We start from the raw sequence: 24,013 nt of genomic DNA, 5'->3' as shown, positions 1-24,013 counted from the left end.
CATATTTGAAAGGAAAGATATAAATAAAACCAGGGAAAAAAATACTACAGATTGGAAAATTCTTTTTATTTTTGAATGGATTATGTAGAATTAAATTTTCACTAAAGGTGTATTAGTTTTATAGTGATTTATATTTTGAATTAACCGTGAATGTAAAAATTAATTCTAAAGTCAAAATTTTATCATATCTATCTTTAAATATTAAATTTTGACACTAAATCAATTTTACTTTAAAAAATTAAATATATTAAAATTAATTTTAAAATTATTTATTACTCCAAAACAAAACTAAAACAAGCAATAGCGACAATTTAAATTAGAGCGAGAACGTGAACTAGGTTCTCAAACCCGAAGCATGTATTTGGAATGAGACCATAAAACACACTCTCAAAAATGAGGGTTCACTCGTTTGGTGTGACTCCCCTTTTAGAACTTGTTATTAGGACTTCTTTGTGATCTTTACAGACAACTATGAACAATTTCCTATTAAGTGATTGTTCTTATGTCGTGAGTAGGGGATTTATTAGATTTTCCCTAACTTCGGGCTCTGGTGGAAAGGAGTAGAAGATTCTTAATGGGTGTTGATGTCCTTGGAAAAAGGTGTATTAAATTTATTTCTCGTGTTTAGCAACGTTTTGTAGGCACATCTCAACATGTGTCCCTATGTCGGATTATAATGATTCTTTCTAGTATTAAGAGTTTTGAGTGCTCTTCGAGTAGTGATCACGCAAGGATTATGAGAAGCTTTGTATGTGGTATTTTGTATAATGAACTCAATGTCCTTTTAAGATTAGGGTTAAGGTATTTATAAGAATCTCATAGGCACAGGTCTCTAGTCCCAAGAAGATAGATCCACATTTCCTATTCTCATGAGCATGGAAAGAGGGTAGTTATTTCCCTTGTTTCTTTGGGGAATATGAAATCATCAATATGATTCCCTTTCTCATACTGTTATGAACTAGGACATGTCACCTCCATGTTTTTATAAAAAGACAGGAGATATGGTAAATGGGCCCCGTAACCAAATGACGAGCGCTTGTTTCAATAAAGGGGCGGCTAGGAAGCTGGTGTGGGCAACATGTTACATCGCCTCCCCTTAGTGAACCTCTATGCCGCCTCTTGTGGATCCTATGAAAATATACCAATACATAGTTACTAAAGCACGAGGGTTGTAACGGGCGGAGTGATTTAATTGGCTTTCCCATTCTTATTTGGAAGAGTACCTCAAGCATGTGGCAAGTTCGTCAAGCATGGGGAGTGTTCCTTAGCATGAGGAAATTCCCTCAAGCATGGGGCGAGTCCCTTAAGCATGGAGAGAGAATCCCTCAAGCATGGGATAACCCTCCAAGTGTCAACGAAGTGAATCATCAAATGGTGATTTTTCCTAGGGAAGAACATTTGGCCTTAATTTCTCATGTATGTTATTGATGTGAGGAATATTTTATTATAATTGAGATGCCTAGTAGAAGGTTAGCTGTTGATAACCTCTACGGCTGAACTCCCATTTCTATAAAAGGATTTCATCATTTCTCATTAAACTTTTTTCATACTATCATCTCCCAAGCTTTCACCCATTCGCAATGAAGCTCTACAAGCGCAGAGTTGCACCTGTTCTTAGTTCTTACAAATATATACAAGTCCTTAGACCACCTCCAGCGGTGGTTTTTCCCTTTGGTTTGCCAGCGTGGACATTGACTTTTCCATTGTAGCCGTACCAAAACATTGCCAGCATGGTCATCATGGTATAATAATGCAACGGTTCTTTTAATATTATAATGTCATAATATTAAAAAGAGTCGTTCAACAACGGCTATTTTTGTTTAAGTTATTTTTTTTGTTATAAATTTAGTTTTTTGAAAAACATTACTGACACAAATTTTACCAACACTTTTATTTTCTCTTCAATTTCAAATTTCTCTCTCACAATTTCATCATTTTAACTCAAAATTTCATTTTTTTTACTTCAAATTACAATTGTTTAGGTCAAATGGATCCTAATCATTTTCATTATCAACAAGCTATGTTCAATTTCATGCAAAATTATCAAAATCCTAATCCTCAAAATTCTCAAATTCCACCGATGCCACCATTTTCTACTCAAGTTCCACCATTTTCTACTCAAGTTCCACCATTTTTTACTCAAGTTCCACCATTTCCTACTCAAGTTCCACCATTTTCTACTCAAGTTGGCACTGAAAAAGAAGAAAGGGTTGTTGTTAAAAAAACATCTCGAGAGCACTTTACAAGGGATGAGGATATACTACTTATCCAATCATGGCTCAATGTTTCAAAAGATCCAATTGTGGGAGTTGATCAAAAGGCTGAGAGTTTTTGGGTAAGAGTCGCTGCCAATTATAACGAGTATCGTGGGCAATCGCGGGAAAAGTTAAAGGGACAATTAAAGTGTCGATGGCATCGAATAAATAGCTTGGTTCAAAAATTTGTTGGGTGTTACAAACAAGCTGTTAATGGAAAGAAAAGTGGGACATCGGAGAACGATATCATGGCCGCTGCAAATGCATTTTTTGCTTAGGATCAAGGTACAACATTCAATCTTGAGTACGCATGGCGATTGTTAAAAGATGAACCTAAATGGATGGGAGAATCGATTGGAAGTTCTTCAAAAATAACAAAGACTTATGTTAGTGAGGCATCATCGAATAACCCAGATACACCTTCAAGTTATGAGTTTACCTCATCATCACCAATGGAGCGTCCAATGGGATAAAAAGCAGCAAAAAGGAAGGGTAAGGCAAAGGAAATTCCAAATGCAACGCAAGATGCAAGGAATAAAATATTAGTGTCAATGGAAAGACTAGCGCAAAGTAAGGAGGACGAGATATTAATAAAGGTAGTGCAACTAATGATGAAAGACACTTCTACTATGAGCGATAGTCAACGAGATATTCATGAAAAATATTGTAATAAGATGAAAAAAAATATGGAATGTAGTTAGTATCACTTATGTAAAATGGTCATTAGTACCACTTTAATTTATCAACACCTATGTAACATGGTCATTAGTACCACTTTAATTTATCAACACCTATGTAACATGGTCATTAGTACCACTTTAAATAATAATAACTATTATGTCATTCAAACTAGCCGTTATTCAAACTAGCCGTTATTCAAACTAGCCGTTATTCAAACAAGCCGTTATTCAAACTAGCCGTTATTCAAACTAGCCGTTATTCAAACCATTATATATACTACCACTTATGTCATTGTTTTCTCATTCTCATCTTATTCTTCTCTCATTATTTACTAAAATGGATTCAGACGATTCAGATAATTACGATCAAGAATTTTGGGAGTTGGTTGAAGAAGAATTTATGGACGACAGTGATGAAGAACAAGAGGTTCAAAATGAACTTCAATCTGGAAGTTCCTCTAGGCCAAAGAGAAGAACAACGATAGATCGAGGTCGTGAAGAAGGGCATAATCAATTGTTCAATGACTACTTCTTAGAAAATCCAGTATACACAGATGTTCAATTCCGAAGAAGGTTCAGAATGCATAGGCATGTATTTCTTCGAATTGTAGATGCCCTTGGAAATCATGATGAATATTTCCAAATGAGGGTTGATGCAATTGGTAAAATGGGTCTTTCACCATTGCAGAAATGTACATCTGCTATTCGTATGTTGGCATATGGGTCTGCTGCTGACATTGTAGACGAATATGTTCGAATCGGTGAAAGCACTTCAATTGAGTGCTTACAAAGATTCGTTCAGGGCGTGAATGTTGTATTTGGGGCTGAGTATTTGAGAAAGCCTAACAACACTGATGTTGAACATCTTTTACAAATGGGAGAGTCACGTGGATTTCTAGGTATGTTGGGTTCCATTGATTGTATGCATTGGGAATGGAAAAATTGTCTTGTTGCATGGAAATGACAGTTTTGTCGAGGTGATCATGGTAAGCCCACAATCATGCTTGAAGCAGTGGCATCACAAGACTTATGGATTTGGCATGCTTTTTTTGGTATTGCAGGTTCAAACAATGACATTAATGTGCTAAACCAATCCAACGTGTTTAACGATATTTTGGAAGGACATGCTCCCAATGTGCAACATACAATCAATGGGACACCATATAATGTTGAAAGTATTTTGGGTAAATATTTTCTAATATATCGTATCCACAGAGACTGAGTTAATATTGCTGCCGTTCTATAGTCGAATTATAATGAGTTAGTGAAAAGTATTGGTTTTGATTATTTAATCTCAAATTTCAAATAACAGAGTAATAATTGAATGATAAAAAGCTTAAAGACGAATAACAATGGTGAATGAATATGTTGAGTTTTAGGGTTCATCAACCTATTCATATGCAATAATCAATTAATCCACAGGTGAACATTATCTAAGTTATTATCTTCATTCATCCTCAAAAGAGATATTATGTCTAATGATCACTCTAGAGACACCTCTACCGGTATGATATTCGATCTCTCAGAATAACTATAAAGATAAAGGGAATTAACCGCGATGATTTATGAAAACTTCTTCAAAATCTCATCTCTGAGTATTAATCAACAAGTCAATGTAAAAACCTAGGGCAAAAGTATAAACCCTATCTCTCGATTGATAGTTCAACAATGATATAAAATAAAAGCAAGGTTTTTCATTGATAATAAAGCTTAAACAATTGTTCACAGAAATTAATCAAGTAATTTCATCTTCATAGGTTAACTACTACCTTAAACTCAACACAATGGGGTTTAGCTCTCCATAGCCATGAAGAACACACAAGACTTCATAGAGGGATGCATCTTCATCAAGGGAATGTCTTCAATTGATGTTGAATTTTCCGTCGGATGTTGTTTTCTGCTCTGGAATAGGATTGCTCTCTGAATTTCGCTCACCAAAGATCCCTCTCTTATGAGGATTAGGGCTTCTGTTTATAATAATTCATCCTTGTAACGCAGCCACCGCGCCTCGGCACGTATTGGCGCGGCGCGAACCCAAGTCAGAGGGTTAAGGCGCGTCTCGCCCCTTATTGGCGCGGCTCGGCCTTTGTTTCACCTTCCTTCTTTGTGATTTCTCCTCTCCAGACTCTCTACACCTTTGTGTTTCTTCGTCTTCACTTCTCAACTTCAATATCTGCACAAATAACACCCAAAGTGACATAAGTTGTTCTACAATTAGTGTCGAAACTCTAGAGTTCAATTCTAACCGTAAAATCCTCAAAACTCCTAAGATATACTCAACTTTAGCTCAAAAGGTAGTTAATTTAACACATGAAAACACTACTAATTCACTCCTAACAAACTCTCCCCCACTTAGAGTTTTGTTTGTCCCTAAACAAAATTACTTATCTCAATAAATACAACAAAACATACCAACAATCATGCAACAAGTTTTTCAAAAAGTTTTTCAAATGGTTCAATTCAGTGACCAACTCAGATACTCTTTATCTCCCTGCAAACTCAGAACATGCACATGAAACAAATTTTGAAAAGAAATTACCTCCAGAAGTTCAAAACACTACACAACCGCAGTTGAATCAGCACTAATCACTCTCATCAAAAGATATGATGAATAAAAGAGGGGTTAAACACTCATCCAAACAATTAAATCAACAAATATCCATATCATATGTTCACCATATTGTTAGCATCAAGTCCTGTGGAATCTGAGAATTGAAAGGTCTTTATAGGGTTGTAATGTGGTTTAGATTCAAAGAAAAGAAGATGTTCAAGGGTTGTTCCTATTCTAGGAAAGCATCCGAATCACAACTCATTCCTTTTTCTCTATACCATTAGCTTTTTCACCCGTTCATCTTTTCATTCGTAGCTCGATGTTTCTTTTCTTTTCAACAACTGTCCAAGTTCAAACGTTGTTTTTCTTTTGTTCTTTCTTCTTCTTTTTTTAAGCTACGCGTTTCTTTTTGTTCTTTGCGAATCACCACCTGTACTTACTTTTCTTTTGATTATGAATCTCCCCAACTTGGAGATCAACCTGTATTCAGATTCTATGAATGCTCCCCTACTTTTTATAAAGGTAAAAGAGAAAACACATCACCAAATTTTATGGTTGATGGTCCAAAACAAAACTTTTCATGAGATCAATACCTCACCAGATGTTTTTCTTGGTGCATATTATGAAATTTATCTTGACCTCAGGCTCAAAGAATGGTTAGCAAAGGATCACACTTTCACAAAAAAAAAAAAGTTTTAAGATGGAGTAGGCTCAAAGAAGCTCTCAGATTCAAACAAGTGCCTAAGTCCTTTTCACAGATTTCCACAAAACGATGCGACAAACGGTTTAGCAAAATAAAAACATGTCAAAGTAATCGATGGTGTCCTGCATATAGTAAACAATGGAAAGCTTTCCTCGCAATGGTTAAGGCTAAGCCGATCCAACAAAAATGGTGTACCACAAAGAACTTCTATCAGTATTTACTAACAACCTACGTTTCATGCACACACTAAGAGTTTGAATTCGAAAAGTCATACCTGCCTTGTCACTTTTATTGAAAAAGAAAGGGAAACAATTTTATTTTTTTGAAAAATTTCCACTCACTACCACTTTCATGCGTGTTACTCCATTGTTGGTACTTTCACTGTCTTGCTTGAGCTTTTCGTTATGTTGTGGAACTACTCATTCTAAACTGGGGACAACTAAATAGAAATAAGCTGAAACCCACTAGAAAAAGAAAACTTTTGATTTTATTATAATGAAAGATAATCCTTATGGTCACGCCAAAGATCTTTAAATACAAAAATCGTAGAAAACCTAATGGCATTATGAGCCTCTAATCCAAAACGTAATTAAATGAATAAAACAAATAAAATAGGAATTGCTAAAATTATGGAAAATAGTAAAATGCTATTTTCGGGCCTGCAACTAACTCAAATGGTTTAATATGAGTAGTTCTAACATTGGACGTCAAACTCTTTAGACGTGCGGCTTCTTCTTTAATACGCGCAGCCAACCTTCCTACATCACAAGAGGCCACGAACAAACCAATTTATAGACACCATGTCAACTAAAGAAGTCTTGTTTCTCGTAAAAGTCATCATTGTATTTGGGGATTCCATGAAAATGACCATATCATGCCTAGGGCGCACAAGGAAAAGGGAAGGGATGACAAAGGTCATGACGAGTCCCATCACTGATTGACGATAATCAGGGGTCGTAGTGATTGTAGACTTTGGCCGAACGTTGATGGCTCTTTAAAATTTTTAAAAAAAGCATGACATCTACAACGTGTACTCTAGGAATATTTATGTAAATCGTCTCATCAAGATCATAATTGTGACCACCATCCAAAGAAAACGATCTGACTTGAAGAGCCTTAGGACAAATCCAAAAATTTGGCTCCTACGGACAAGACTTAAGGGATACTATTATGAACTTAGATGATCTAGACTGCAATAAACTGGGTCATCTAAGTTGCACTAGACAAGACAGGTCAAAATATGAACAAGTGCTACAAAAAGACCCGATTAGGGCTGACAAGCCCTTGGAGACCATCAAATGATAAGAATTTTCAAGATCTTTTGACATATATCTTTTAATGCAGTTCTCTATAAAGAAGATTTTATGACCTCTAAATTCTATAATTCGAGTCTAAAACTGTCTAGACTTAAGAACACAATATTATAAACCTTAAATTTTAGATTTATGGTCTTCTCCATCTTGATCGTCAGAATACTCGCCTGCAGGTACACCCTCACTAACCGAATTTGTCAACATCATCACCATCAGCAACTACGGGTAGGGATTCTCTCACGTTTTAGTGGGTACTGCCATCTACCTTCCCCTCTATCTCTCTCCAAAAATCCCCTCTCTCAAGTCACGTTTCCTTTTTTTTTTTCTTCTCTTTCTCAATTCTCCAGCTCTCTAAAATATTGCCTAAAGTCACCAAAAATTAGAGGTTAAAAGTTAGTGAATCCATTTCCATCAACTACTTAATGGAAAACATCTTCCCAGATCATCTATGCTGCTAAATAGATTATTTTTGCCAACTTTTTAGTCAAAAAAATTACCATTTTAAGTTACATTTATTACTTTTTGAAACTTACGTTTTCTTTGTAAAAGAAAAAAAAACTTACGCTTTCTTTTAACTTTATATTTATTTTTGTCATTTCCAAAAGCACAAGTTATCATAAACAATTCTAATATGTTGGAACTGATAAAATGAATGTAGTAAATTATTTGATTTATTTGATCATGTTTTATATAATATAGACACAAAATATGTAAAATCAAAGAATCATAATAAATAAAAACAGAAGCAAACAAATACATTTGACATAACTATATTAACTACTGTATGATAAGTTGTTCTTCTTTCATGATCTTTCAGAACCTTGAGCGCCTACACTCAGCAGGAATCCCTTGTGGAAATCGCTTAAGATCATTGCAGTAATTATATATCATGAAGTACTTCTGAACCCATCTCAATCTTCTTCTACCATAAGCATCAAGCTCATTGTTGTTCTGCAGTGTAGAATCAGAGAACGAATTGGAAGACACAGAGGAGAGTTCAGTGGCTTTGAAATTCCGATAGTAAGCTGTAAAGGGTGCTTTGGACCAATCCGTTTTCACCAAACCGCCTCTTGTAGCCCAATCATCAGCATTCCACAGACTTGAATAGATTCTCATTGGTTGGTTCTTTGGGAATGGAACACCAGTAACGTTCCCCAAGAATTCAAAATCAATTTCATCATGAGTTGGCCCTTGCGATGATAACTGCACCATATCATGAAGAAGCTATGTTAGTTAAAGTTGTTTTAGAAAAGAAGCAAAGAATATAATAAGAGGAAGACAAGAAAAGAATAAAATTAAATGAGTTTATAGATGGAAAAAAGAGGTAGTTACGTAGTAAGCAGTTACGGTTCCCGCAGAGTTTCCAGCAACGAGTTTGAGTTGCATATCAATTCTACCAAATAAGTATTCTTTCTTGGACTGAAAGCCAGAGCCAGAGGTTTTGTCTAGAGAAAGAGATAGAAGCTGTCCACCATTGAATATTTTAGCACGATGATCACCCCATGTAAGATCAAAGTCTTGGTTGAAATTAGCAGCACATGTAGCTATCAAGGAGCTAATTATCATAACTCCAACAAGCATATTAATGCGAATAGAAGAAGCCATTGGACACATGAAAGTGTAATTGTAATAGTTGTGATGTGAATGAGACTAATATGTTACAAAGAGGGTCTATATATATGTGTGTGTATGTATGTATATTTGAATGAGAATATTTTGTAGGGTGGTGGGACGCGTGAAGGGAAAGGAGTACTCCTCAAAAGCTGGTGACAGCTTTGCAAGTTTTCAGAGCTGGAACATTTTGTTTGGTCATTGATATTTAAATGTGCTTATATATTTTTTTTTTGTTTCCGTTCAACAATAATGCATTTTATTTTACTCAAGTTGAACAGTGGTGTGCTAATATAGTTATGGTTTGGGTTTATGTATTGAACTAACGTTATGAATTGTACTAATCAATGAGGATTATCAGTGTCCTAATTATGAATTTATGATACAAATAGGTAGGCCTCATTTTAATATGATTTGTACCAAACAGATTGGAACAAAAATTAGGTGGTGGATGCCAACTGGATGTGGATGTGATCCAGGAACCTATATTCCAATCATTTTTAAGATTTTAAATTTCAAATTTTAATCTTTTTGGAGACCCTTTTGAAAACACCCTACAGGAAACTCTAAAATAAGTGTAAAGATATAAATAAAGCTAGGGAAAGATATAAATAAAGCCAGGGAAAGAACAATAGGGATTATATAAAATAATAATCATTCACATATAAAATTCATGATACCACCAAAACTTATTTTCACTCAAACTTAAGTGTAAAGATAAGTGTAAAGCTCTCTTTCAAATACATAATAATAAATTCATGTATCACTAAAACTCTAAAATAAGTGTAAAGATAATAAATTCATTTTTAATGGAATATATAAAATTAAATTTTCACTAAAAGTATATTAAATTTATAGTAATGTATATTTAGAATTTATTTTTAATGCAAAAATTAACTCTAAAAATTAAATTTTGAGATTGAATAATTTTAACTCAAAAAATTAAATATATTAAAATCAGTTTTATTATTTATTTTTTGACTTTTCACCATCGATATAGTTCCGTTCGAGAGTAAGTTCTGACATCAAGTAATTTTAATTTCCTTCGCATCACAGTTGCGGGATTCAAACCGTGATCATCTCTATCAAGTTTAACCCCAATTTTTACTCCAAACAAAGAATGGTGACATTTAATTTAGTGCGAGATAGTGAGCTGGGTTCCTGCAGCAGCCATCAAACAATGGACAAGTTCTCCCAAACCCAAAGCATGTCCTTGGAATGAGGACCATATAATACACTCTCAAAAGGCGGTTGTTATAAGAAAGTAATTTAGTATTTTGTATCCGCATGACAAAAAAATATAAAATATACTATTACATATTTTATTGATTAATTTAAAAGAATCAATTTTAAATGTGATTCAATTATAAAACCTTAAATAATATAAATAACATGTTTTTAGGAGCCGAGGTTTCATCAACAAACCAATCTTTAGAGGTTTATATAAGGTAAAATATCATTTTTTTTTCCTTAACTTTATTTTGAGATTCTTTTTGATCTTTTAATTTTTAAAATGTTAAAATTGATCTCTTAACTATTAAAATAGCGTTATGTTTGTCCTTCCGTTTGTTTCCGTTAGTAAAAGTCATAAAAAGTTATCCATGTGGGTTAGATCAATGGTGATGTGGCAAAAAATTCACTTTAGATCCTCCTTCATTAATATCTTTTCATATTTTTCTTTTTCCATTGTTTGGTCACTTCAACACGAAGCTGCTCCACATGATAGCACAATACACCTTGCAAATTTCTCACAATTTCACAACACAAACACAATGTCTTGTGTTAACTCTTGATAACATGCAAATAGTGGAAACTTTTTCCAATTCTTCAATCAGTTCAATTGAATTCAACTGAATATTAGAAAGAAATGGAAAAACGGTTAAAGTGAGAGATTATTACTTGAATAGTAGGAATTGAAGGAGAAATGAATAAAGATTGTTGAAACAGTGAGAAAAAGTGAACGAGTGAAGAGATACAGAGCGTGTAACGGAGTGGGAGACCACCCCAAACAGCGAAACTGTCAATTAAGTTGGGAAACACCAACAAATGGCTCTGGTATTCCCATCGTTGTCTCTCTTCTCTTCTTCTTCAACATGGGTTAATGTTATAAAGAATTGGGTTTGAGGATGAAGCTGAAAAAGTGGCGTTGTTCGAAACAGAAGCACAATCACAAAGGGGTTAGGTTTAGAACTGAAAACGACGTCGTGGGATGTAGGATCTGTTTTCTCGATAAATTTAACAATATTGAGTTGAATATTCAAGGGGTTAGGGTTAGGCTTGATATTGTTGTTCCTGATTGTGATGATTTTGGTGGGATGAAGAAGAATTGAGAAAAGTTTTATGTTTTTCAGAAGTTGAATCAGGGTTTGCAGTGTGAATCGGATACAACTGTTATTAGTTCTATGAATCAGAGTTTAATGGTGATTTAAAGGAAGATTATTTTAGATACTAATAGGGAACAAGTGATGGAAGATTTGTTGAAGGTGATTTGCTACAGAGAAATGTCATGGAGGTGATTTGTTGAAGGTGATTTGCAAAGTGATTTTCTGCAAAGAGTTTTGTTATTATTTTTTTTGTCTCCAAATAAAATTTGGAGCCCAAAAAATGAATTTGGATCCCTAATTAAATTTATTGTTGGTTTCTAGGTAAAAACACAATGAAGGTGCAAATAGTATGATGGAAAGGACTAAAGTGACGCTGTTTGAAGATATAAGGGACTAAAATGGTCATTTTAAAATTTAAGAGACAAAAATGGACCCCGAGATAAAGTTAAAGTACGAAAAAGAGTATTTTGCCTTTATATAACTAATACCATTCCTTTTGTTATTAAATTCAAAATATGTAATAAAATATCAATGCAAGTAATGTTTTATGAATAACATCATGATTTAATGAATATATGGAAGAAGAAGAAAAGCTCCTTATCTTCATCGTTATCCATGATTATGATTTTTATGTAGCATTTTTCCCGATGAATAATCATCCATTAGTAGTGGAATGGTAGAATGGGGTATTAGAGTAGTTGAATAAGCTTTCCTTATGAGTGATAAAGGATGAACATGTAACGTTAACACTCCAACGCACAAGTCAGTCATTGAATAAAAAATAGTATGATAATGACTTGAATACCAAAAAGGGTGTCATATAATCTTTATATAGTACGAGAGGTTAAAACAACCAATGCGTGATTCAATGCCTTATTGGGGTGACCGTTAGATTAGATATCAATGATGATAGATGTTATGGAGGTCGTGATCATGTCTGCTTTCCGGAGATAAGGGTTTACCTATTTGGTGTGACTATCTTTTCGGCGCTTGTTATTAGGCATTGTTCATGGGCCTTGTAGACAACCTTTAACTGTTTTCTTATAAGCCCTTGTTCTTACGTCGTAGTGAGAGCTTAAATAGGTTTATCTTCAATCCTGGCTCTGGTGGAAGGGAGCATAAAAGTCTTAATGGTGTTGATATCCTTGAGAAAATATGCATTAAATTCCTTCCTCGTGTCTCTCGACTTTTTGCAGGCATGTCTTAACATGTGTCCCTATGTCTATCTGTAATATTTCTCAATCTCCTCTCAATATTTATCAATTCATGCTTTAGGCATCTCTTATGGTAGAGTATACAACATCAAGGTCATTGAGTTTATCTTCTCAAGGTAAAGTCTGAGTGTGAAATTTTGTTTCTTTTTGCACTTGCTTACTTTATTTGAGTTCATGTAGAAGAAAGTTATAAATTTTATTTTTTTATACTTTATGCTTTGATGAACTCTAATGCTATAGACGATTTTTGGTGTGGTTTGAAATTTGTCTTTATGTTGACCTTGCACTTTTAAAAAAAAAATCTTTTATGCCCTTACATTCTTTTTTAATATGGATAACTTTCAACCTAAAACCTAAAAAGAGACATGGGATAAATCTTCAGTATTGGGGGATCAAGATATGTTTGGCACCATTTGCACCTTTATTGGTAAAGGTGGTTTCGAACATGTCTTTACTAAAGCGGGTCCCCTCTCAAACAGGGGAGTGCATCCTCTTAAAGTGGATAAGAGGATTTGCAACAACTATGATGAATGTTTTGTTCTTCTCTAGAAATGTTTGTTATTTTTTATAGGCTTCCGCCTCCCTTTCAACCACTTTGAAGTGAGCATTCTCAACCACCTAGTCATCCCCCCTTCACAACTGCAGCTACTGAGTTGGACATATATCAAAGTCTTCCAGTACTCGTGTGACTACAAGCAATATGTTTCATCTTTAACACTCTTATTCCAACTTTTTAAAGCCCAATAAAGTTCAATTAATTCATCTCGGGGAAGAGTCTGGTCTCCCTTAAGTAGATTACCAAGATGTTTGAGTTATATTTATATGGCATGAAACACCTCAAGGAATGGTATTATTTGGTTAGCCACCTTATTGATGTGACTCGTGCCAATGTCCAAAACATAGATTCTCATCCACCTCATCAATGTTCAAACAAGTTCTCCAAGTTTTAGCGCTAGAGCCAATTTTTGAAGGATGTTAGGTCTTACGCATATAGACTAGATGACTTGTCCCAACAACAATTTTATATGAAAAGAAAATTGATTTCCTTCAAAGACTCTAGACAATATTGACAAGGTCATCCCTTTGGGAGTGACACCAAAGAAGCAAAAGAAGCAGTTCACAAATACACGTTTGTTGGTGGAGGCCGCTTTGAAGGAGGATGGAAATGTCATCTTTGGTGAGTAATGTGGAAAAATCCCTTTTCTATGGAAATATTTATATGGGCATTATTGATTTGTATTTTAACTAGTATTTGATATGTATATAGTATGAAGTGTTATAACATGATTCTATAGATGAAGAGGACGCCCATGGTTCCTTCATTGCTTACGATCAGTTATATAGGGCTAACTTTTGGGAGAATCTTGCGTATGGAGTTCCCTTCCAGTTCAATAATGGTTACCCTTCCAGTCCCAATTCAAGTGGAAGTTTTGGATTCTCCATATAGAGTTGTGGTAGAAACCACCCTAAGTGTGTCACCTATTGCAACTGAAATGAGCCCCATTACTAGGCATGTTTCTAGGGTGATTCATGAAGAAGAGCGTTAAGTTCGACATTGGCCACTTGATTAAATATTAGGAAACCTTAGTCCTAGTGTCTATATGACATCAAACATAGTTGTGTTGTATACTTTACTTCTGACCTGTCTTGGCCCTCAAACGGCTAGGGAGTATCATTCATCTATTTTAAAGGAGGATTATACATATTTTGCAAACCTGGATGACGCCTTTCATTAATAGGAGTTATTAAAATTGGCGTACAAGACTCGTCGGGTGTCGGCTATATTGGGATTTGGTTAAAACTAAAGGGGAGCTATCTTCTTGCTCGACCATTTTCAGAAGGAGAAACAAGTGCTTCAAGAATGTGTCAATGCTCATACTATTGAGGAATACCAGTACTTTTAAGAGCTTGCCATGATGACTAGCTTGCTGAGAGAGATAAGGGCCAAAGTGAAATTTTTTGGATGCCTTCACTTGTTTGTTGAGAGGGTGCGATCTCGTGTGCAAGAGATGAAGGAGAAAAGAATGAAGCTATAATATATGTCAGGATGGTACTATCCACAAATTAGGTCGTTCTCGTAGATGAAAACAAGAGATTGGAGTATTCTCGTAAGAAAGGAGGACTTGGATTAGTCTCTGAATGAGGCTCGAGAATATGGAAACATAGTTGATAACAAGGCTTAGGTTTCTTTTAAAAATTATCTTCAATAATACCAATAATTGTTCACTATGACTAAAATTACAAGAAGTCTGAAACGTTTGTTCCTTTGTGATTATATTTCAGTAATATAGAACTGGGGTACAACCAACGCAGGTGATGCCCGAGATAAATTTTCTAGGGGTTTTATCGAAGATGCTTTGCATGTCCGACCAAAGAAATGATTTTCCCACAGTGCCTTGTGTGCCTTCAGAATTCAGGGAAGTTGTCGAAGGCCCTTTACACGTCCGACTACGGAAACCAATTCTCTAAAGGGTGCTATCGGAGACGATTTGCACGTCCAAATACAAAATTTAAATACCCCTTTTTCAAAGAACTACACACAATCCTGCGTAGCTGGAGCACCGCCATTTAGGATGTAGCCCATCCAAGGGACGTGATAGGTGGAGCCTAGAGACGTCTACCTCAATTCAATATTTTCCTCTGGGAGAGTTAAAATGATCCTCAATATTTGGTTAGGGAATGAGCCTCTGTGACTTTGAGCACGATTCAAAACATGGCCGCCTCTAGCTAATTTCATGCCCCTCACTTGTAATTATAATTCAAAGCATAACCGTATTTAGCCAATCTCATGCCTTATTCTTATTAATATAATTCAAAGGAGAGCCAAATCTAGGTTGTTCCATCCGAAATCATTACAGGTGAAATTCAAAGCGCAAACACTAATAGCCAAACTCATGTTTCACCATCATAGATATAACGCGCAAACACATCCGGCCAAGCCAACACATTATTTATTAAAACATGTTTTTATTACGACCGCGACCAGCCGATCCAGCATCTTACCAAGGTAACAAATACATATTAACACGAAATACTCACAAACAAAGCGGTCGAACATGGCATAACAAAAAACTTAATGTTATTTATGTTGTAAGCAAATATTATTTGCCGATCTTTATAATGAAAAATTATAAGAACTGCAGGGTTCAAAAGCAAACCTTGGCGCTCCTCGGCTTTTAGTCGGTTAAAAATTATGATTGACAGGATCACAATGCAAAACCAAAGCATAAAGATGCGAAAGATAAATAGTGTAAATACAAACAAAGTATTATTTATAATTAAAGGCGCAAAATCTCCCAAAAAAAGGGGGGAACATGAGACTATTTGAGAATCGAGATGATTTGCCCATCTAAAAGAATCTGACCCGGTCGGATCTGCTCCCTCGAAACAGCCATTGGACGGTGAAAATGCTCCACCATCTGCAACATATTCTCAAAAGACTTTGTAACTTCCTTAAGGCCCATAGAAGCACATTCTCTCAATTTTTGGGTCAAAGAAAAAATTTGACTGTGAAAGAACTCCAACTCCTTCTAGGCCAAATTAAGAGCCTCAGTTTTTCTTTCCATCATTCTTTCTAGATTCATCACCTGACTACACACAATACTAGGAAAATTGAGCGAAGCTAGATTTTTTTATTACCTCTTGTTAAGAAGCGGAAACTTCTTTCAGTTTTCTTAAATATGTTTCCTGTTGGAAACTCAAACTTCTCACTCTCCTCTCTAAGTGTCTCTTTTTGTCATGCACCCGATATGTCCAAAGAACTTCCCAACAACCAGATTTTCCTAGTGTTAGAGCGACGGAGGCCCCTCTAGCAGACCACATCTGACTATTCAACTCATATCTTAGAGCTTGCTCAGAGAGGTTGGTGAAAAATTTCATGTCGTCATTAAATACTAAATCCTAGTGATCACTAGAAGGAACAAGATAAGACCCTAGACCCATTTGCAAGAATGGAGGGGACATCAAAAGAGAAACATTTTGAGGAGTTTCTGAAGAAAGAGAAGAACACAACACAAATAGGCGGATAATATTAAAATCAGAGTCACAACACAGATAGGATGCCATATTTTTTTCAACTTAAAACTTCAACATATAATCGCATATAATACAGATACATAACACATTAAAACTTGGATGAACAAATAACAACAACTTTATGTCTTCTGAAATAAAACAACTTTTAAATTACCACGCAGCGGATTCATAAACTTCAACTCAAAAGCATAAAATGTTTGTCCGACATAAACGACTTCAAAGTAACAAAGTATTTAACAAAATTCAACTTTAAATTCAGCAACAAAAATAAAATCAAAAATAAAGCAACATGCGTTCACCCCCCTGAGTGTTTCATATCAGAGCAATGACATCGACTCGAACTAATGAAGGTAAATAGCCTTCATTCCGGATTACCTGCACGTTACCAACATAGAAGTAACATTCAAACAGAAGAGGTGAGATATCAAACAATATACACAAAACAACAACAACAATTATCAACAACCACAACATAACGATGATAGCAACAATTATCAACAACCACAAAATGACAACGATCGCAACAATTACCAGCAACCACAACATGACAACGATAACAACAGCATAACAACAACGACGCAACAACAATAACAACAACAACTCAACAACAATTCAACAACATCGATATAACCTGCGAATTCACATCTGTAATATACATGTACAACAACTTATACAACTCACTGTCTCGACCAAAATATTCGCAACCCGCTCGGTACAAGTATTCAGGTAATTCGACTATATCTTGCTAATTAATTTTTTTCTGCTACCACTACTTTTCTGCTATGTACTGATATGAACAATTCATTCTAACAATACTATTATTTTACTGTCAACTAGCTTCCACTATTTTTCCTGTTACTCACTGTCTACTACTATAAGATTCTTCTGCTACTCCACTTCCTTACAAATCTTCACTACTAATTTATTGTGTTAGTTACAGTTATGTTTGTCTGCTAATTATTTTCCATTATTGTGCTTGAACCCTTCTTGTGCTTCCATCATGGTTTATCATCATAGTTAATTGTTATTAAAACCTATTTAAGAAGAGTAATCCACTAACCACATGTGCATGAATTGTTTAATGGTTGTTATTAACTACATGTGCATGTGCAGGGATTTATTTATATAGTAAAAAAGAATTGGTGGCACTCACCACCACTAGGGGCCAGCGCCCCTACCTCTTTCCACTCCAGGGGGTGAGCGCCCCCTCCCTCACACTTTATAAGGGCAGCCACCCCTCTTCATGGTGGCAGGTGCCCCCTTCCTATCTTACACACTTATTTTTTTTTTCAAATCATTGTGGCGCTCGCCACTTCGCCACTTAATATTGAGGCACTCGTCCCTGCTATACTGTGTATCATAAATTCACCATTTTCATCCAAAACTCAGTCGATTCTTCCATGGAATTTTCCCTCGATTAATCATGCCCAGTTCGGAACATCACATGAAAATTATTCACTTACAGTTTACCTTAATTTTCCAATTAATTCCTACAACCACACAACAACTCATAATTTTCCTATATCAGTATCAGATTGCTAAATTGAATTTAACTCAAATCTCAAGGCAACATTCTTATCACAGAAATTCATGGATCAACACAGCATAATCACAATCATACAACAGAGCCATCAACTCAACACAACGTACTAACTGCGATTACATAAACAGAACTAAATCCCCACATACCAATCATCATAATTCCCATTATATAGTCAGAACCCCACCCTTACCTTGGATGGAAGGTTGCTCTAACTCTCCGATAGAGAATCTATCTTTGAGCCTCCTTTCCCACTTTTCCTCTTCACAACAACTTCTACGTTCTCTCTCTAAGACTAACTCTCCACAATTAACCTAATTTTCTTTCATTCCTATTAACCATATAATTTTCTATTTCTCTTATTGGGCCTAACATTCACACTCCCACTTTGCTATACACAACTATAAAAAAAGCCCAACTCAATTAATCTCATATAATACTAATATTTATATTAATATATTTATAATATTAATAATACTAAATGATACTACTAGTAATCGACCGACTAATCAACTAAATAATCAACTTAGCAACACAATGCAACATATAACAACTTATTAACAAATAATACGAAAGTAATTTAATTAAATTACAGGTGTTACAGGATACCCCGCTTTAGAGCCTAAGCCCTTGCTTCATTCTTCATTACATCTACACGGAAAAAAGATTGTCACTCGGATAAGCATGGGAAAAACCAACAACAAAAGAATGGAATAAATTTCAAACTTACCGCAGGAAGTTCGACGATCCTCGCAAGAGAGAGCCTTTATCGACAGTGAAACATCTATTATATGCTTTAAACATTTTTTATCAGCTTCAACCGAGGGAACTACACCGCCAATATAATCCAGGTGGTTAAAAAGTCCACCAGCTTCTTCTTCTGATACGAATTCTCGAAAAAAAAATCCTCCTCTTCGTAAGTGTATGTGTCGTTCTCCTTGCAGAAATGCTTCGCTGAGCAACAATGGGAAACAAATGTTTGCACTTACCCTCTGCCTCTAACTCAGTTCCGTAAATGGCCGCATGAGTCAGGGGATGAAGAGGAGTTACCAAGAATAGAACCGGCCTGCAAAGGTCGAAAATTTAAGAAAGCCTTCAAAGACTTGCATCGTCAGTACTAAGGAAAGTAACTCTTGTTCCCTTGGTTGGGTCTAAGTGCCACAATTCAGAGGAAAAGATGAAAAATTGTTGGTGACAGAAGGGTTCTCTTTCAAATATTCACACCAATATTGATAAGCCTTTACATATGCCCAACTTGTTGGGTGAAGTTGAGACGGGGCCACCTTCAAGTAGTTGAAAACACATATCTCAAAAGCGATGAAGGGAAGGAGAACACTCAAGTATGAGAAGAGATATTCATATAGAGGGATGGTACGATTACAATACTCACTGCATATTCTATCATCTTCAGCAGGGATAATGAGACCCCAAAGCGAAGAATCCCTCTCTTCAGAGGAATCCTTATTTAGACTCCCCTCTTTGGCAAAAATAGAAACATTCGAAAAGTATATGGAATCTTCCCACCGAGACATTGGGTTCACTAGGTTCCTTCTCACATTATTCCGCAATTTTTTATCCATGAGGGATTAATAATCTTAAGAACAAGATGACCAAATTTAAGAGGAGAAAAGAAGTAACCGCTCAAGAATAGAATGAAGATGAAAGAGGGGTGTAAAAGGTAAGTGACTATAGTTCTTTCTATACTTATGTATTGGCAATATAGAAGAAAGATGTCCTATCAACAATCACATTTCTCGCACGTAACACTCAAGTGTTTCAGCTCCCAAGAATGATCATAATTACGCCTTCGAATAGATGTTTTCCATTCCAAACATCAGAAGCATTAAGAAGAGTGGTCGGTAGTCGAGAACGAAATTCTCCAAAACCTCACCATGATATTCAAGCACGAGGGTTTTGGGAAAACTTTTCTGGCCGGGCACACATTTCTCAATCGCACTTCTAGATTCTTCTTCTGACTACTCGACTATCACATGTCTCGCTGCAGGAGATGTACACCTCAAGCACATCCAAAGGTTCTCTGGATCCCACGCCTGAAAGATAGCGAGGTCGTTATTCTTCTCCCTTATATATAGAAATGACGCCGTTTAAAATAATAAATTTCAAACACAATTTGAATGCTCTCTACTCTTCCACTTACTTTAGCGTCAGAGTGTTAACTTTGCATGAACACCCCCGCTCTACCGCATTCAAAGCTCTACTCTGCCGCAGCTTCCGCTTCTCATTCTATTTCTGCTTCTAGAACGATATAATAATAAGAATAGTAATAAGAGTAATGCTAACGAGTGCCTCAGGGGCAGTGGTTAAGAGATTAAAAAGGTAAGTTGAACATTGTTTAATAATGTTAAAAGATATGTTTTGTTACCTAAAATATATGTAATCAATGCATGAAAACATAGATAATTAACTTTTTTAAAGAATATTGTATATATTCAATGCATTGAATATACATATTTTCTTTATTAGAAATGCTTAACCAGTGCCCCTGTGGCACTCGTTAGCATGACCCTAGTAATAATAATAGTAATAATAATAATAATAATTATTATTATTATTATTATTTTAATGGTTGATTTAATTTTTATTTTTTAAATAAAAGTCTTTCTAAATTTAGAATTAAATATTTGAATTTTTTGTTAAATATAAAATTAAGGAGTGGATGATAATTTCAAAAGTAACAAATTTTTAGATTAATTGTATATTACAGTAGACAAAAAAAAAAAAAAATATATATATATATATATATATATATATAAAACAAAAATTTAACAAAATTTTAAGCGATTTTATTTGGTTTTATAATTTTAATTATTTGATTTTTCAGATTTTTGTTTTAGATTAATGCATTTAAACTATATTCGAAAGTGTTTTCATAAAGATAGTTCACATCTCTTCTCTTAACTTAACTAGAAATTATGAGTTTGAATCTAGTTTTGATATAGATTCAAAAGTATTAAAAATTTTCAAACAGAATTTTACCATCAGTTATACTTTAATAGCTTCTAGATTTTTTTTTTTGAACAAAATAGCTTCTAGATAATATCTGGTAAAAAGATATATTTAATCTATTCCAAATAGAATTTAATAATGAAAAAAATATTTAATCTATTAGTATGGTAAGTTGTTAGCCAGTAATTAATGTTATATTCTACTCTAATAATATTTTATTAACTATTTTCTATTTACAGATTGTTTACCATATTTCTTTTCATGATCTTTTCAATAAATATTCTCTTTTAACAATAAAATATATAAATTCTAACCTAATCTTATAAAAACAGATACATGTCACTTTGTCATCTTAATCTTAAATGAATGTTAATATAGAAAAATACATTCACGTACAAATCTTAATTGAATGTAAATATAGAAAAAATACATTCACGTAAAAATTTCATTCCTATTATATGAATTCAAAAGAAACTTACCTATTATATGAATTCAAATATTTGGAAAGTTGTTATTTTGAAAACAAAATTCTTATTTTAACAACTTTACCTATTATATGAATTCAAAAGAACCTTACCTATTATATGGATTCAAATATTTGGAAAGTTGTTATTTTTAAAACAAAATTCTTATTTTAACAACTTTACCTATTATATGAATTGATTATTATTTTTCAACCAAAAGATTTTATTTTCAAAAAGAAAAGATTTGTTTTTTCAGTGACACTATTATTATTATATATATATGAAGTCTAACATAACTTTTATTGTCACACACATCTTGCATTCATTTGTTGCTCTTTTTCTTTAGCTATTTTTTGTAATCTTCATATATTTTTCATCTTTCAATTTTTCCATTCCTAGAAAATATGGCAGTCTCTCAAGAAGACATTGCTTATGAGATATTTTCTTGGTTACCCGCAAAAATCATTTGTAAATTTAAATTAACTTGTACTTCATTCTCCAAATTTTCCGAAGAATCTTCTTTCAAAACAAAACAATCTTGTAATTTGTTAGGGATGAGTGATGCGTGCTTCTTCCTTCAACATGATCAAATAAGTCAAAGATATCTAAAAAGGATTGAGTTTCACCATTTACCTAAAGAGCAACAACTTTCTGGTGTTCCTAACAATGTTTTGACGTTCTTATCAAACTCAGCTTGTATTCTAGCTTCTAGTAATGGTTTGCTTCTTTGTCATACCATTAATGAAGATCCAATTGAATTGTTTATTTGCAATCCAATTACAAAGTCTCGCTTTTTCATTCCTTCTCCTGAGTCATTTAGAAAAATCCATAACTTTTCTACTGTAAATGTCATGTTAGATTGTTCTAACAGCTCTTCTTCTGATGACTATTTCATACTTCTTTTAGAAAACACAGAAGAATGGTCACCAACTAGTTATGCATGCAATATATATCATGGAAAACAAGGCGTGTGGAAATCATTGGAAAACAACTTTTTAAGTGGTGGTAGGAATATGAAATTTGACATGCCGGTGTTTTATAATGGAGCCGTTCACTTCATCTCAGATTGCTCGGATTACTTTATGAGGTCGAGTCCTTTTTATAAGCCTTACATAGTGTCTTATCATTTTGAAAAAGGAACTTCAACTATTCTTAAATTGCCAAGGGAAGCTATAAAAGGTTTTCACATCGAGTGTGACATGGGCATATTTAATTGGGGTAAAGTGACAAGTTTCAATAGTTCTATTTGTTTAGTGAAATTAAGAAAGTCTGTTTTTTCCATTTGGATTTTAAAAGATTACAAGTCACGTTCATGGAAAAAGATTTTGAAGGTGAGAGCGAATGCATTGGGGTTAGAAGAGAAAGATGCTCATGTTACCAGATTTACTGTCATGAACGGCAATATTTTAATTTTTTCTACTGAACACAAGATTTATAGTTGTGGTTTGGATGAAGAAACATTCATGATGGTTGAAGAAATAGGCTCACACAATTGTGGATCTAATCCTCACTTTCTTTCTTACTCAAACACTCTTCGTTCGTGTGGGACTAATGCTCAAACCATGCCTTGTTAGAAGCAAATAATGTATCCTATCAAGTTTAGTGGATTAGTAGTATTTCTTGAGAAGTTGTAATATCTGAATTTCATTTAATAAAATTCAAGGCATTAGTTATTAGTTTTGAAATTATTATAGTTACTGTCTTTGATACAATCTCTTAATATATATAGTTATACAAATGATGTATGCTGGCCAAGTTTAGTAGATTATTAGGATTTTTGAGAAGTTGTAATATCGAAATTTCATTTAATAAAACTCAAAACATTAGTTATTAATTTTGAATTTATTATAGTTACTGTCTTTGATACATGCAAGAGTCAATAGGATAGTGAGGACTGCAATTGGAAGAATATACTCACAACACAATAGTGATTAAGTTTATATAAAATCTTCTAAATTAACATTTTAGTTTATGAATTTCATTTACTCATCTTACTGGTTACTGCAACTCAAAAGTGATCAGTTGATAAGGATGCACTCAATGACCTCAAATGAAGACGAGCATGAAAGTTATTGGCGAGAAGCACCGAGTCCTGAATGTTGTTCCTATTCCATCCATCCAAAGAAAGATAGTTCGAAGCAGCTGGACATATATGAATCATAGTTGCCATAAGATTCATACCAGAAATTATGTCATACTTCTTCAGAGCACTTAAAGAGTTGCATAGCTTTCCATTCTGAATTCTGATTTAGTACCTTAAGGCACACATCTTTGTTGAAAATGCTGTTTTTACCATTTCAGTTGGCGTAACCGGTTACAGTGGTTGTCGTAATCGGTTACGAACCCGTGAAACAGA

General features: G+C 34.3%; 4 protein-coding genes across 4 annotated transcripts; 3 read left to right on the top strand and 1 right to left on the bottom strand.

Annotated features, from left to right (window-relative positions):
- Positions 1–1,987: 1,987 nt before the first annotated feature.
- Positions 1,988–2,533, top strand: LOC131632789 (glutathione S-transferase T3-like). The gene has a single exon (XM_058903517.1). The coding sequence runs from the start codon at positions 1,988–1,990 to the stop codon at positions 2,531–2,533; it is 546 nt and encodes a 181-aa protein (XP_058759500.1).
- Positions 2,534–3,272: 739 nt separating this feature from the next.
- On the top strand, positions 3,273–3,899 carry LOC131632788 (uncharacterized). The gene has a single exon (XM_058903516.1). It carries the CDS (start codon positions 3,273–3,275, stop codon positions 3,897–3,899), a length of 627 nt encoding a protein of 208 aa, XP_058759499.1.
- Positions 3,900–8,155: 4,256 nt separating this feature from the next.
- Positions 8,156–9,384, bottom strand: LOC131632771 (xyloglucan endotransglucosylase/hydrolase 2-like). Its single transcript, XM_058903496.1, has 2 exons — positions 8,835–9,384; positions 8,156–8,705 (listed from the first exon to the last, which is right to left on the bottom strand). Exons 1-2 carry the CDS (start codon positions 9,114–9,116, stop codon positions 8,316–8,318), a joined length of 672 nt encoding a protein of 223 aa, XP_058759479.1. The 5' UTR covers positions 9,117–9,384; the 3' UTR covers positions 8,156–8,315.
- Positions 9,385–22,061: 12,677 nt separating this feature from the next.
- Positions 22,062–23,231, top strand: LOC131632787 (uncharacterized). The gene has a single exon (XM_058903515.1). The coding sequence runs from the start codon at positions 22,062–22,064 to the stop codon at positions 23,229–23,231; it is 1,170 nt and encodes a 389-aa protein (XP_058759498.1).
- The last annotated feature ends 782 nt before the right edge of the window (positions 23,232–24,013 follow it).

The sequence above is a fragment of the Vicia villosa genome, unplaced genomic scaffold, assembly GCF_029867415.1.
Source record: "Vicia villosa cultivar HV-30 ecotype Madison, WI unplaced genomic scaffold, Vvil1.0 ctg.001020F_1_1, whole genome shotgun sequence".
Taxonomy (NCBI): domain Eukaryota; kingdom Viridiplantae; phylum Streptophyta; class Magnoliopsida; order Fabales; family Fabaceae; genus Vicia; species Vicia villosa.
This window is presented reverse-complemented; position numbering and strand designations above follow the sequence as displayed.

Bases quoted from the DNA above. Each gene is read 5' to 3' on its own strand.
- LOC131632789 (XM_058903517.1), top strand. From the start codon at position 1,988: ATGGATCCTAATCATTTTCATTATCAACAAGCTATGTTCAATTTCATG.
- LOC131632788 (XM_058903516.1), top strand. From the start codon at position 3,273: ATGGATTCAGACGATTCAGATAATTACGATCAAGAATTTTGGGAGTTG.
- LOC131632771 (XM_058903496.1), bottom strand. From the start codon at position 9,116: ATGTGTCCAATGGCTTCTTCTATTCGCATTAATATGCTTGTTGGAGTT. The intron at 8,706-8,834 runs GTAACTACCTCT...GATATGGTGCAG, and splicing joins GAACCGTAACTGCTTACTAC to TTATCATCGCAAGGGCCAAC.
- LOC131632787 (XM_058903515.1), top strand. From the start codon at position 22,062: ATGGCAGTCTCTCAAGAAGACATTGCTTATGAGATATTTTCTTGGTTA.